The following is a 16,822-nucleotide window of genomic DNA, read 5'->3' as shown; positions in this document are numbered from 1 at the left end:
GGCTAATGAGCAATAATGTCTTTGAAGTTTCAGGTATAGCTATTGATTGCTTAGTGCGTCTTTGTTGGATATCTTCATGTGATCTTATTAACCTACTAAATCTAGGAGCTAATAAATGGACTTTAGATTGAATCATTTTATTATTAAAAAAATATTAGTAGATTTAAGGTCAAGGTTTTATACATTAAAATAGTCAATTGTTTTAAATTGCGCCTATTATAGCCATAAAAGCTAAAATCACGAGCAATTAATTTTTTCTAATTTTTTTTCTAGTGAACATGAAAAACACGTCCTCCTTGAATGTTGAATAAAAAAAAACTAAAGGGTAATTTATTTGAAATGTGTTGACCTACTCATAATCTTACGTCGCTTACACTAGAACAACAAATAAAGAAATGCTAAACCCCTTTGTCATGGAACATGTTAAAACTTCACAGCATTGTCTCCTTTGTCCACGACGGGTGCCACATGTGGAGCAGGATCTGCTTACCCTTCCGGAGCACCTGAGATCACCCCTAGTTTTTGGTGGGGTTCGTGTTGCTTATTTTTTTGTTTTCTATGTTGTTTCATGTGTAGTATTGTTTGTCTGTTTGTCTTTTTCATTTTTAGCCATGACGTTGTTTTCGATTTATGAGTTTGACTGTCCCTTTGGTATCTCTTGTCCCTCTTTTATAAAACAGTCACTAGAACTGAGCGCAGAAGTCGTATACTTTTTCCATGTGTTCATTTCTTTTAGAGGCAAACACTAGTTTATACTAGTTCAGCGAAATGGACGCCACACTAAACCTCGAGACAAACAAATGAACCAAAGTTTTAAAAACACAAAAATAACAAAGGATGGATGTTTCTGTCTTGGGACAGGTGTGGAATTGTCAATATATACAATTATAATTTAACCCCCCCCCCCTTTCTAAATGTGTTTTGAATTATTTCAGATATTACATCTTGTAAACGATTGTAACATTTAAGATTTTCCTCGCAATAACCATTTCCCACCCCGTCCCCTAACCTACCCTCATTTTTCCCAACTCATTCCCTTTAAAGGTATTGCAGACATGATTTCGCAATGTAAGAAAATTCCATTGTTTTTCTTCTCTCTTTCATTGACAACTACTTATAGCTGACTTTTCATTTTTAAGCCCAAATCAATACTGAATTTTTCAGGGATTCTTGGAGATCAGCTTGGCAGGATTAAGTAGATTGTTAAGATGATACCACTCTACAAATTCTATTTAAAAGTGACATTTCAAATAAAGTCCTGATCGATTTTACTCTCTTTTGTAACATTTTTCAATGCGTTAGAAACTTCCTTTATTTATAGTTTCATGGGCTTTCTTAATCCATGCCAGTATAGAATTAGAAAGGTTAGAGAGTATTTCTGAATTTAGAAACGTTTAAAGACAACTAATAGATTGTATTATAAATGTGTACATGAATGTATCCATTATAGTCATTGTTATTCATTCGTATAATATCACAGACAAGTTGGAAATGAAGAAAAAAGACAAAGTAAATCATGTAAATACGGTTTTGAAAGTATGGAGAAATAAGAGAAAATATACGACTAGGAGCAGAATTTAGTGCATGATACTAGAATGTATCATTACACGAATTAAAAACATCAGTTTTCACAATACATGTATAATTATAACGAATGATCTCTGATGAAAGAAAACGCATAGGTTTTGTAATCGGTTGTTATAATGTACAATTGTTCAATTTCTAATTTGTACAAGTTTGAAATTTGTTGGCATCCACATCATTTAACCAACACATCTTCGGTAGTTTGAAACAAGCGTTATGTTTTATTTAGACATTTGTCTACTTCAATCTTACTTTTGGAACTGTCCTCTTGGGCACAAATCTGAAGAAGGAGTACGCACAATTGGTTTTTATTCTAAAAATATTTTTATCGCTTCTTCCCGAAGATTACTTTCCAAATGTCTTTTAAAGTCTATAACTTAATATAACACTGTGTTCCCATTATTTGTATAAACCTGTACATGTCGTGTATTCAGGAATAGCGAAAAGATATAATAATTTGGAATTCAAAAGTAACGTTTGTAAACTAATTTCATTTGTAAATAAATATCAAGACCCATTTAGATTTTATAGAAACAACAAATGAACAAAGGAGCAGGTCCGGTAAGGACCGATTTTGACCTTAAATTTCAGGTTTATCTAACGAAAGATTTTGGACGCTTTTTAATTAATTAAGTGTCTATTTCAATTGATTCAACCAGTTTTTGTGAAAGATTTTAACTGATTTTGTCATTACAAACGCTCCGATTCAAGCTTAAAAATGAAAAATCTATCAAATATGCCAAAAAACGTCACTTTTCAGTTGGTTTATGTCAAAAATGAAAGTGGCCGCATCCGTGGTCATCCTCAATCTTTAAACATATATATATTATGTTATGTATTATCATCAAATAAAACTTACATCTCAATATTATAAATGAACACGAATGCGGCCACTTTTATTTAAGACGGAAACCGTCTAAAATTTAACTAAAATGCTGAAATTGTGAAGATTTCAGTAATTTAGCATGACTTTATGATGATAGTATTCGATCTATGTGCATTATATTGTCAAAAACAGCCCATATTTATGTAGCAGAAGCATTCTTCTTTTCAATAAATAGCTAAAAGATTACATTTTTACAATTTTGTAAAACTGCTCTATTTTTGGGCCAAAAATGGGTCTTACTGAACCTACTCCTATGCGGGTCTCTTTTTTCAAGACAGAACTCAGACGATTGCGGATAGAGAAACAGTATCCTCTAATAATAGTGAATAATTTCAAGTCTTTTCTAGTAAATGATTTTTTTTTCTCTACCTCTTTGAATTACAGAGATCGATAGTTTGTTATAATGAAACCGATTGAGTTGTGAAACAATTCTGCTTGCCTTGCTAACTGAATGTTTTGTATCAAGTGAATCTTACAGTCAGTTCAAACAGCTTATATCTATGGGCTGAAACAAATAACAGAGATTTAAAGTTACAAAGTGACTGAATATTGGGCCGAGGAAAATCGATGCTTGTTTATCTGCCTTTATTGTCAAAGTGTCTGGATTCCGTTTATTTTTTTCATCCTTCAAAATACCGATATCATCTCACCTTCAATCACCAATCAGAGACTTCTCGTAATTAGGAAATATTGATTTCTATTGAAGTTTGACCTCAGAATATCATTTCTTATTGCTATTCTCTTAGATATTTTGTCATATTACCAGTTTTGTCCTGTTTTGGTTTATTACTGCTAATTAGAGAAACCTTCAGGGAATAACCAAGTTGACGTGGTCCAAATGAGTTTAATCTATAATATGCATCAAAAATTATTCTATGGTACACAGTATATAGATGGCAATGATATTATACATTTGTCTACTCTTGTCCATTTATCTACTTGGCTCTGTGACTTTGTCTCCTCTAGAATGACCTCTCGTCCTCTGTCTTCCGTCCTCATCATTTCCTTCATAACTTCTGCCTGAGACTACTATAACATATATGTACTATATGTGTTATAGTAGTCTCAGCTTCTGCATACCTGTGTATCCCCTCGAGAAAATTTCACAAACCTTGGAAACATTTAATGGAACCAGGGGCGTAGCTACCCGGAGGCACGACAGCACGTGCATCCACGTCGTTTTCACAAAAAAAAAAAAAAAAAAAAAGAAAGAAAAAAGAAAGAAAGAAAGAAAAAAAACGCAGAAGAGAGAGAGATGAGTTTGTCAATCGGAATCGGAGACTGTTGGTGTCTTTTCCGTCTATCCCGGATATTAGTTTGACAACCTAGTTACAAGTGTTGATGAAGCTGTTCATTCAGAAAAAGATCGTAGCTCCGAAGTTGCGTGCACATTGATTCGGCATGCAAAAAAAGAAATGGCAAAATAAAAAATTATAAATTAAATGTTAAAGGAAACACCTATGTTGTCACTTTTTTTAATTGATGAAATATCATTAGATAACGACATTTGGTTTCAAAATATTTTTTTTTTTTTGGAGATTATGACAAAATCGGAAGGTTACTTGTATCTTTTACAAGATTTTTACTTTTGAATTTGTAATACTCAGTCTATTCTAAGATATGTAGTTTTGGAGCACATTTTACAGTGTACAGTTTATCAGTTTGGAATGAGATGTACCAATCGGCATTAGAATTATCAGATCCCTTCGATATCGTTGAAAATAGGCCGAGCCAATCACCCTGCAACCACGCCAAAACAGTATTGGAAAGTCTCATTATTTTTTGCGTTCATAGACCATATGATATGGCAACTGGAGAGTGGAGTCGCGTCAAGTTATCAGAAAATCGTTTCTTTGTGTTGTATCTCACGGCTTCATCGTGTTGTAGGAAATATCACAAACGAACAAATCTCAATATTGTCTGAAACATACGAAACTGACCTAGCATGTAATTTTGACGAATTCAATTGGGAGGTCGCTCGATGCCGAACACGTACGCTGGTTTATAACATCTCGCGAGTGCTACCATGCCATGATGGCCCTGAGATCAAATGTACAAATATACGATCAACAATGAACAACGAAAGTTACATAGCATTACCATGATTACTGCATGTTCATCGGCATTTCAGTGTGAATGCTGACAAAGTAATAGAGAAGTTTGTTTCTGCCCAGACCCGAAGAGCAGATTTTGGACAATTTTGAGTAAATTCTGTATCACAAATATTTGTTGTTTATGTATTACTATATTCAGAAGATTTATTAATAGTTTTACATTCATAAATTTTTATCTACATATAGCTCCTCTTTTAACCGTCCTATGACCGAAAACCGAAAAAAAAAAATTCTGCATAATAGGGTCCCAAAAATTTTTCGCCTCGCTACGCTCGGCGGTAGTTGCTTCCACATCGTTTCTTTCTAGCTACGCCCCTGGGAACAACAAAACAGTTGATGAGCGAGTAGGACTTCATATTTTATGATATATCATCCTACGGAAATTGGGTATACCTATGAGTTTGTTATATTAGGTTGGAAGTACTTATAGTTTTGGAGTAGTTTGAGTTTATAGTTAATTTGTTTTACAGCCTTTTTATCGCTTAAATCGAATCTCATTCTTTCTTCCTATTACTCAATATTGACAGCAAGGGGTCATGAACTTATCACAGAATTTTCAACTATAAACAGGTAGATCATCTCAAACTATGTTAATGACAATTCTGTTAATAGAGAGAGGGACAAGAAGGTAGAGTTGTAAAATCTGATTTCTTACGTCGCCTGTGTTTGTAGAAAATACATTAAAAAAAAATGACTGTCGAATGATGCTCTTTCTATCGGTATGAGAGAAAATAATAAAATACTTGAAGAGTTTAAAATATATGAATAATGTTGTTAAATAAAGAATTAATTTTAAAAATACTGATTAAAGAAATAAACTTTTCTTGCACATTTGCTCCACTGTAACACGTCCGAACAAAACAAAAACATTGTACGTTCTTACATATATAGATAAAGATGCAGCTGAGAAATTAAAAATGTATCTCGCTTTCAAAATTGCAAGAAAGCTGCTGCATATTTATTTCAATACTCCATAGGCGGATCCAGGGGGGAAAAATTTGGTTGATTATATAGGGAATCATTGAAGCATGACTGGAGCGGGTCCCCTCTTAGGTCAGTCAGCGCCCCCCCCCCCCCCCCCCCCCCCTTTTAGAAAAAGTTCTGGATCCGCCACTGTTAACTCAATAAACTTTTAACAAGACATAGATATGGGCTTCTTCTATATATCTCAGCGTCGACAGCCCGCACGATAAGAGATGGCTACCTCTGATTTACATAGAAGTAATAAATACATATTTTATCGTTTCTCTTATTCTGAAACGAGCAACAACGTTTGATAAAACAGGGAAAGCGTCTGTATCTCATATTTTCTAGATGCAGTAACACTTTCAGATGACGTTTTGGTGTGATAGATTTGGAATGAATGTGAATTGCTCGATTCATTTTTCTGTCATTCCTTATCACTGTTTTTATATGGTAGTATGAATCGTTACATACTATCTGGCCAAAATCTGAACTTTGTGCTGATGAATGATTTTTATTCTATGTTAATCTTCATAAACTCTCGGTCTAGAAGTTTGTACTGAGCGCTAATAACACTGAGCAATAGTATATCTACGTAAAAGCATGTTTGAGATTGATATGGAATAAAGTGAACAGTTTCACCAAATATCTTTGCAGATACAAAACATTCGTTAATAATTCCATGTCGTTTATTTATTTCCTTATTCAATACACCAGACAGCTATTAACAAGGAAAAAGACAAAAAAACAGATACAATGTTTATGGAAATCACGAACAGAAAACGTTTATTGGTATTCAAATCACAGACACTATAGCAATCTAAAATATGTGTTCGTTAACCTCATCTGATTTGGCTGACAATATATCGTCGTGTGAATATTATAATGTTTTATGTCCCCTTTTTCTAAAACTGAGAAAATGGCATTTAAAGTTGGACAGTCTGATATCCAGTCATATAAAACAAGAGCTATGCAAAAAGTATGCGTAATACAAGTTCCAACACATCTGATTAAATTGTCCTTTTCAGAAATCTGATCAAGTATATATTATTTCGGCAATTTCATATTTCAAATTTGGAGATAGTACATTTTAATCTTGTGATAAGTAAAGTTGAAAGAATTAAAATGGTATTGGACATAAAACATTATAATATTATTACTGGGCAATGTATATGCCATTAAAATTGAATAAAATCGGCAGTAGAAACAAAGGCCATACACAATCTTGTTGGTTAAAATAGTGTCTTATGTTTTCTTTGAACTATATAGCTATGCCTGCAAGGCAAACTGGACGTATAGTTCTTCTGTCTATGCGTCTGTCCTTGCAAGGTAAAGGTACACGTTGACTTTGTCTTTCTTAATAGAATTTCAATGTTAAAAAACCAGGTTAAGTTTCAGGTTTAAGTTTTTGATATAAGAGTTATGATATCATCAAGCAGCTTTGTACATAGATAGCTTATGATGTGGACTGTTTGGTGCAAAGTTGATGCTTGGGTCGTAATAAGTCAAGACTTATTGACTTTGTCTTTTGTAATAAAAAGTCAATGCTAAAGACCCAAAGTTAGGGTAAGGCCAGATCAAGTTAATTGATAGATTCTCATCCACCTAAATTGAAAATATTGGGTTGAGTTGGACTCTTATATTTTATTTTTACGTATTTTTATTACAGATGCCAAAGAACTTTGTAAAAATACATAAAAAACCTAATTGGTTGGAACGGATGGGGATAAGAATGTAAAAATTAATTTGATATGATCTTAAGGTTAAGTCTATAATGGGTCTGTGTCTGAACAAACTGTTAGTCAATTTAAATACAGATCATTGGCGGGCATGTAGTGTCATTGGACATTCTTTTTCTAAAAGGACAGTAATAAAATGACACATAATAATTAGACAATGACTTTATGAATATAAAACTAAAGAATTACAAAAATGGCACCTTTACTCCTTATAGGATGCTGATTTATAAACAAATCATAATTAGCACATCATCATAACAGTTGGACATTAAGTTCATGACATGATATGAACGGGATCTGTATGTGTTTCAGCTAAACAAAATTTATATTTTTTGCTATTGTTCATTAAAAAGCTGTCACTTGGACCATTTGAAAATTTCTATATTTTGTCAATAATATTAACAACATGTAAAGACTATATTTATGTATGAAAGTGCCATAAAGTCCTATTAAATTATAATGCCCTCATTTCATACTATCTCCATTGGTAAACTTTTGTCATGTGACCCAGAATCCGTCAATTTCATTGGTTTGTACTTAGATCACTATAATTCTGAATACAACATTGTATTTGGAGATATATCATTTTAATACTACTGTTTTAGGCAAATTTGAAGATAATTAAGCCTGGTTAAATATATAGGGAGATAAAACATTGCAGCACGAAACTATTGACACCCATAACTCATTTCCACTGTAAAATGGACTTATAACATTATAATATTCACACGACGATATGTCAACGTTCCTCGTCAGGAGAAAATGGAAATTTCTTCCTTATAATGACTTTTGATTCGTGATTCTTATTACAGAATGTTGGTTGTCCATACTTGTATCTGTTATTAAAATTAAGACTTCCTACTGCGCCATAGTAAAATAAAACTAACATATCTATGTTGTAAATCTTTCAAAAACTGCATGTTTCGCAAAACTCCATCAGCAATAAATATTAAATTCTTGTTTGTAATTTCTTTGTTAATGTAGTTATTATACATTCACATGACAGAACGGTTCATTATTATAAGAAATCAATGATCATTCTTTATGTTGTAATTTTGGCACTGTATTACTTTTTATATTTTATATTATCTGTCTATATGTTCTTTATGACCAATTTTATTGATGTATTACATGTTGAATCGCAACTGATGGTATGGAGGGGGGGGGGATCATTAAAAGACATATTGTGTTAATAAAGAATTATGCAATAAAAGAGAAGCGACAAGGATTAAGTCCAAGAATCTCAAGAAAAACAGATAATCAAACATTATTGAACTTTGTATGTAGGATTAAGCAGACAAATTCCATTGAAAAGAATAACGTCTTTTTAGAGGAAAATTTCACATGATAGAATAACTTTGAAAATTTCTCTATCTGCATTTAAACAAACAATATGCAACATTGCTTCTTATTCTAAAGACCACGGTATTCATTGTTTCCCGCCTTCCCCCTTTTCAATAAAAAAATCACGTAGGAAAAAGTCTCATGCATACTTTACATCCTATAGGATTTGACTCTAACGTTCTATTTTATCTGCTTGCCTTAGATATAGAGAAAAGAATTTGTTTTTACCTACCTCGGCATACGACCCCAAATTCAATAAATATTATATTCTTGGATATTTGTGAATTTGTACCATCCAATCAAAAGTCAATATAACTATATGATAGTTTGTTTAATGTCAGTATTTCTGAACATAAACTTGTATTACATGAGTTCCCGCGGTTTTCACAAAACCTGTTTTACTGTTAATTTCCTATTTTTGCCGATAATTCATATGGTAACCAATAAATCCTGGACTGTCTGCTCTTATAACAGGTTAACCAATTGATTTTGCAATGCGATATTACAACATTAGTATGGTTTATTAAAGCACTCATAAATAGATTACATTGTCAACTTATCCAAATGGATAAAATGCACTAAATTGAAAAATTGATTTCATTCCGAAACATAATCAGAAATTGTTCATCTATAAGTCATAAAAAGTGTAATTACACAACCAAACTATCGAAAGTGCATACGTAACATTGTGAAGGAGTTTCTATTCTTGTCAATAAATGGTTCCCATCTTTTGATTAAAATTGAAAAGTAACTATTGCAATTTTGTCTGACAATAACAAAGTCAATGTAGGACTTTCTTTGAGATACTATTGTGTCTGGAAGACACAACTGATGCCCCCACAGATGCAAAGTGTTAATCTAAAATAACTTTTAACCGCTTATTCCCCCAAAATGACAAAAGTTCAACTATCTCCCAAAAGATCAAATATTAATAAAAAGCATGCACACATTCAATATATGTACAAACTAACAGCAAAGTGAAACTTACTTGGATTCAAACTGCAGTCCTGGGGAGTTATGCGGAATAACTACATGTATATACTAGTGTCCATAATAGAACAGACAAACATAAGTACAGATGGACATGCATGGGTAAAACAATTAAACCCCCTCCACCCCACACACACTTAGTTGCGGGGGGCATAAAAACAAATAGGTGGATGTGGTATGGTTGCCAATGAGGCACCTATCCCCTAGAGTTCAAATGTCGACGATAAAAGCAGTAAACTTCCAGACATCGTAGATTCCATAACAATACATTTAGCTTTTCTAGCTGAAGCAGAACTCATTTGCACTGAAAAAAATCAGCTACAAATTGTGTACTCTCATGATTCTGTAGTTTAGTATAACATTTATAGAAATTAATCCTAAAGATAAAAAAAAAAACATCGACGGCCTGAGTCATGTAAAACTAAAACGTCTTAAGATAAACTAATATGATAAACAGCAAGAAACGACAGCATTTTAATAAAATGCTCGTGACTTGGGACAAGCACATACACACTGTAGGGTGTCATGTAAAACTAAAACGATAAACTAAATATGATATACAGCAACATACGACAGCATTTTATTAAAAATGCTCGTGGCTTGGGACAAACACATAAACACTGTAATGTAAAACTAAAACGATAAACTAATATGATATACAGCCAGATAAAATGTTCTTGGCTTGGGACAAACACATACATACTGGATAGTGGTGAAACAACACAACATAAAAAAAACTGTCAAAAGCAGTGGAAATGAAGTTACTCGTCAGATAGATACCGTTAAAAAAGAAATATAAATAACTATATGTTTGTTTTTCAATCAATTAAACGTATTCATCTGCTTCCAGTTTACTAATTTCTTAATTTGGAAAGCAATTCAATTAACCATATAAACTTATAACTGAAATGTATCTAAAAAGTCGCGTTTTCTTTATAAAAACAAGAATGTGTCCCCAGTACACGGATGCCCAACTCGCACTATTATTTTCTATGTTCAGTGAACAGTGAAATTGGGATAAAAACTCTAATTTGGCATTAAAATTACAAAGATCATATCATAGGGAACATGTGTTGTAAGTTTGAAGTCGATTGGACTTCATCTTCATCAAAAACTAGCTTGGCCTAAAACTTGAACCTGAAGCGGGACAGACGGACGGACGAACGAACGGTACGACGAACGAATGGACGCACAGACCAGAAAACATAATGTCCCTCTACTATCGTAGGTGGGGCATAACACATGTTTGTCTACTTCAATGCCTGACAAAAATCTCAGGTTAGAGAATATAATCTAAACTAAAAAAAATCAAACAATTACACAATAAATCGTTTTTACTGAAGTTGATAAATGAAGTCGCTCGTTGTTGCCTTCATTAATTTAAATGAACTGACAAAAAACGTCAGGTAATAATATAAAAAAATTTAAAGTTATAACTAAAAAAATCCAGCAATTACACAATAAATCGTTTTTACTGTATAAAATGTCCTACCTGAATCTCCTTAGAAGGTATGGTGATGTTGATTCTGCCGAGGATGGACTGAGTCTTGGTGAAGACATTCGTCAGCTGTCATCGTTGATTACATGTCATGGTAGATTGCACATTCACCACTTGTTTTTTGTTGGTATTTATAATTCGATTGATAGGTTTGTTTGAGAGCGTATATATTAAAGGAATTGTCTCCGTGAGAGCTGTTACATATGGATCGTACATTGTCCTGATTGATGGTAAGGGAAACATGGCCAATACATAAATCAGGATTGATTGAGAATGTTTGAATATGTCCACACACGAAAGAAAAGAAAACAAATCGTTGAATGTTTGAAAATGTCCTCGCACAAAGAAAAAAACTTTATAGTTCTTCATAACAACTGCAGCATTTTGCGAAGGACCTAATTAATATTCAACGATTGAACATATAGTTTTTATTTATATAGAAATACTTTGTTAAAGTTAGGGATCTATGAAATAAGAATACATTAATCTGGTCAATATATGAATTTTATCAGTGTGTCAAACACTTCATTATTACATGTACTCGAAATACATTTAAAAAAAAACACACTTTTCTCATATACCATTTTCATAGCCTGATTATATTGTCGTCGACGAATCATAAAAAAATAAATTTCACATTAATGTATTACTCAGTTTTATATTTCAGATAGAGTTTTGTTTCCATTAGACATGAAAATACTAAATTTCAATCCTGGTAACTATGATCAGTTTATTTACAATTATTGTATAAACTAAACTGATTAAAAATTTGGTATTTGCGCCAGACGCTCGTTTAATTTGGCATTTGCGCCAGACGCTCGTTTCGACTACAAAAGACTCGTTAGTGACAGTCGTTGAAGTTATTTGAAGTCTTCCGCTGGGGCAGGTTTCTATAGTAGCTTATGGCTTAACTTCCAATAATAAAATGGAGAATGGAAATTGGGAATGTGTGAAAGAAGAAAACAACCCGACCAAAGAGCAGACCGAGGCCACCAATGGGTTTTCATCACATCGACAAAATCCCGCACCCAGAGGTGGGCTTCAGCTTATGAACTAGTTTAGTGAAAATAGCCGTCACACTAAACGCTGAAACATATAAATGCATTAAAATTAGATAAAAAAAAAACAAAACAACACAAGCAAATAAGGCCAAAGGCTCCTGCACGCGACTTGGGACAGGCGCAAAACATGCGGCGCAGTTTAACATGGTTTTCTTTTATATCTCAACTCTTCCCCTATACCTCTAGCCAATGTATAATAAACATGCAAACACACACAATACGAAAGTAAAACTCAGTTTAAGAGAAGTTCGACTCCGATGTCAGGATACTAGGTAATCGTAAAAAAGCTAAATGACAGTTATACATGAATTAACAAAGGACTACTAGCAGTTACTGACATGCCAGCTCCAGACCTCAATTAAACTAATTAAAAGATTATTCTTCATCATATGAAAATCAACCACAAACCCTCCCGTTAGGTGTTTAGTATCATATCATGATACACACATTTGATCTACTATCTGTTATTCTAGGAATGAGACTTGTCATTAATATGATAGAAAACATAGAAAAAAGGAAGAAAAAAAAATAGACCACAATTGTTATTCCTACTAATGAATGTCTGATCACGACACATTTGTCTCGATTCAAAAGGCATCTTTTGAGAACATCAGTCCCCGAACAGCTCATTATTTTTCTAAATTTATAAAAAAAATATCTAAATTACAAAGACATTGTATAGTATTAACAATGTCGTCAAAAAACGTTGTCCTATCGTCTTGATAGATGTTGTATTCACATATATATAAAATGAAACTCATCTTCAATTTTGTTTTCAATACAATGTTTACACAATCTTTGACCCAAAAATGTATTATTACAGAGTCTGCGTTTTTCTACAGTATAGTAAGTTCGTCTTACTATACAATCTTTGCTTTTTCGATGTGTAAATTATGGTTAGAAATTCATAATTTACGTAACTGATTAATATATGTTTTCTAGATCTTCAACTTTGTATAAGTCTCAGGTTTATATTCCGTTTTAGGTTATAATGTGTACGTAATTTGTTTTTGTCTTTACCTCAGCGACAAACATGCGAAACTGGATGTTTTTCATATCTTTCTTTTTATCTTTTTTTTTCACTGAAGATATGAGTTTTCCTTCTGGCTGTTCTTTTATTATACCAGACATGGTCAAAACTGAAAAATGTGTTTGTTAAAGGTACAAGATGGGAAGGCCAGTATGATTTTTGATTGACTTATAGATGCTTATTTCGAAAATTTGACATATTGACGACCAAGTTTTGTCATACTAACCGCGCGGCAATACTAGAGGCACATTTGGTGGCACCAGAGACATATACTATTGTATTATATGGCTCTGGTCGCACCATAGACACATATACAATACTGAATGTTGACCTTTTCATGCACTGCAAAATAAAAAAAGTCTTTTCTTTTAAATGACTGCATTGAAAGGGAAATTTGCATTCGTCAATATTAGTTAAATAAACTCATCATAGATTCCAGGATTAAATTTTATAATTACACCAGACGCGCGTTCCGTTTACAAAAGACTCATTAGTGACGCTCGAATCCAAAAAATTTAAAAAAGACCAAATAAAGTACAACGTGGAAGAGCATTGAGGACCAAAATTCCTAAAAGTTTTGCAAAATACAGCTAAGGTAATCTATTCCTGAGGTGGATGACACTTCGAATAGTTGGTTTATCTATGGCAACGGAATTACTTGACCAATATATATATATGATCTTACATCCATTTTTACACTTATTGAACATATGTCATCGCCAACTGTAATGAAGAACATGGTAAAACATACAATAAATGGTCACTGGAATAAAAAAGTGGGAACAGATGCAGCAAATAAATCAAGTTTGGTATATCTAAACCGCACTGCAACGCCCGGTACTCTTCACACCATTTGGATATCTGCAGGTCCGTCTATAAACCCAGTTTCAATCACGAAGGCATGTGTCAGAACTAGAATTGCTACCGGAGTATATATACCACAGAAGAATAGGTCCAAATTCTATGGAAACAGAGAGAAACCAATTTGTCTGTTGTGTAATGATGGTGAAGAACTGAGATATATTAAACATTTTATATTAAAAGTGTAATTCATTAGGAAATACTACTTAACATTTTATAAATAGCTTTGAAAAGTTTGTGAAGCAATTTTAGCATATTACATATAGTGGCAGCTGAGGGTGAAACATTTTTTTCTTCTCAGGATCAAAAACAAATTATTTATTTCTCTAAAAACTGGAAACAAACTTTTTTCCCCAAAAAATCCATAATTGGATCATTTATATATATATAGGCCTGGTATTTATAACCAGGAAGATTTGGACAATTAGGACTTAGATATAAATCAAGTTCAGACAATATATTTTAAGTGCTATAGTGACAATTTATTAATCCTTTTATCAAACCTTTTACATTTCTTTGTGTCTAATTAATTCTATTGTTAAATATATGTTTGTCGTGATGGAAATCACTCTGACCATGACAAGTTAATCCGTTGGACACTAATCCTTTTCTATAGTAACTGTTTTTTATATATGCTTTTGTATGTTATTTTGTAGTCTTGTTTAGGTCTTAGGTCTGGTACTGTCCGGACCTTGCTAATAAAGTTTAAAGTATTGGTATTCCGTCTTTGAATCACTATAACACGGAAAACTCCCGGTTATATAATGGTGGAGGTACCCGCGGCACGATCTTGAGCTAGTTCCCCCAAACTAGTATATATAAATACCTCCAGAAGCAGCAATATGGAAGGATCCTGGAATTACCAGCCTTGCAGAAATGGACACCCGTTTCCGATGAGAAAAACAGATACTTTGGACTTTCTATGCAAATATTGCGGTAAGACATTGAATGTTTTCACCTACCATCGGTGTTATGCAGTTAACGCTTATTGTTACAAGTGCAGACATCATGGACATTTTGCCCGTATGTGCAATTTTCACGTTAAGTCATGTGAAATCCGAAAACCGAAGAAAAAGTCGAAATCCAAAATCCAAAGAGACAGCGATCGAATGAGAACGTTTATTGAGAAGAAACAAATGTCTCAATTTCCGTTTCAAGGACTTGAGGACAAGGAAATCTCTTCATTTACGTGCTCCGTACAGGACGAATCCGTGAAACAACACCTAAACAAGTTGAAAGAGTCTAACCGAAACTTCATCAAAGAAATCAGTATACTCAAGTGTGAAAATTCAAAATTGGATACCGTAGTGAAAGATAATGTGATATTAAGGAACAATTTGGACAAAGTAAATTTGGAACGTTTAGAACATGGCCGGATAATTCAAAAGATCGAACATGAGTTAGCCGAACATGCAAGTAGAACTGAAAATTTTGAGAAGGAAATAGTGCGTTTGAAAGAGGAAATTAAACCTAAATTTAACCAACGCCAGACAACGCTTAACAATGGAGTTTAAAAATACTGACATGCACTACAATCGCATCTTAAATGATATGGAAGGCGAAATTCAGAGACTGAGGGAAGAGAACGTAAACAGTAGACACGAGATTCAACATCTAAATATAAAACATTCAAACCGAGGTGTGCGTTCGACCCTTGCAATTTGCTCGCGTGGCAATTCGCAGCAACATCATCGGCGTGGAGGAGGATACCCACGACGATAACAAAATTCATTCGGTCAACTCGGAGACCGAGTTTAGGTGGAGTAGTGGCGAATATAACCAGGAAGATTTGGACAATTAGGACTTAGATATAAATCAAGTTCAGACAATATATTTTAAGTGCTATAGTGACAATTTATTAATCCTTTTATCAAACCTTTTACATTTCTTTGTGTCTAATTAATTCTATTGTTAAATATATGTTTGTCGTGATGGAAATCACTCTGACCATGACAAGTTAATCCGTTGGACACTAATCCTTTTCTATAGTACTGTTTTTTATATATGCTTTTGTATGTTATTTTGTAGTCAGTTTAGGTCTTAGGTCTGGTACTGTCCGGACCTTGCTAATAAAGTTTAAAGTATTGGTATTCCGTCTTTGAATAACTATAACACGGAAAACTCCCGGTTATATATTTCTTAATCATAAGAAATCCGATGGACAAGGTATAATTTGCAGTTGTCACTGCACACAGGCAGACATACTAATATACATATATTTATTTACAGTGATTGTATGCTTCTATTAATAGATTAGCATCCTGCAATTATACTGAAGAGATGAGTATAGATGATCATTTCTGTACACTAAAAATAAATACTTCGTGTATTGTATCAGAGATCCTTGTTTAATTCCTACAAGCAGGTAACACCTCCCGAAACGAAAGCTTATTTTTATAAGCTAGAGTTAGAGGAGGGGATAAGGTCTCTGTTCAATGCTAGGCGGTGTTGTCGTAGAAGTTAGAAAAAAGTACAGGTTCCAGCCCCGGCGCCGGGGAGGAAGTTACGAATCAAATCTACTCTAACATCGTAAGGTTGATTTTCTAGGCACTTTATATGTAGGATCCTTTACTTTAGATAATTTAGCTGATCTGTAACAATAACATCTTCATGCCTTATATATCATGTACTGTAGTACGCCGCTAGATTAAAACTGACGAGGAAAGGTAACACACGGCCAGCGAAAGCTCTTTTTTTGAGAGCCCAGGTGGTCGTGTGGTCTAGCGGGACGGCTGCAGTGCAGGCGATTTGG

The 16,822-nt window shown here is 33.5% G+C and overlaps 1 protein-coding gene across 1 annotated transcript in view; it reads right to left on the bottom strand.

Annotated features, from left to right (window-relative positions):
• Positions 1–11,260, bottom strand: part of LOC139487443 (caspase-3-like) — a 53,155-nt gene extending 41,895 nt beyond the window's left edge. The window contains exon 1 of the mRNA XM_071272228.1: positions 11,113–11,260. Coding sequence (XP_071128329.1) covers positions 11,113–11,180 — 68 coding nt within the window. The 5' untranslated portion in view covers positions 11,181–11,260. The remainder of the gene's footprint in view (positions 1–11,112) is intronic.
• Between the last annotated feature and the right edge of the window lie 5,562 nt (positions 11,261–16,822).

The sequence above is a fragment of the Mytilus edulis genome, chromosome 9, assembly GCF_963676685.1.
Source record: "Mytilus edulis chromosome 9, xbMytEdul2.2, whole genome shotgun sequence".
In the NCBI taxonomy this organism is placed as follows: Eukaryota; Metazoa; Mollusca; class Bivalvia; order Mytilida; family Mytilidae; genus Mytilus; species Mytilus edulis.
This window is presented reverse-complemented; position numbering and strand designations above follow the sequence as displayed.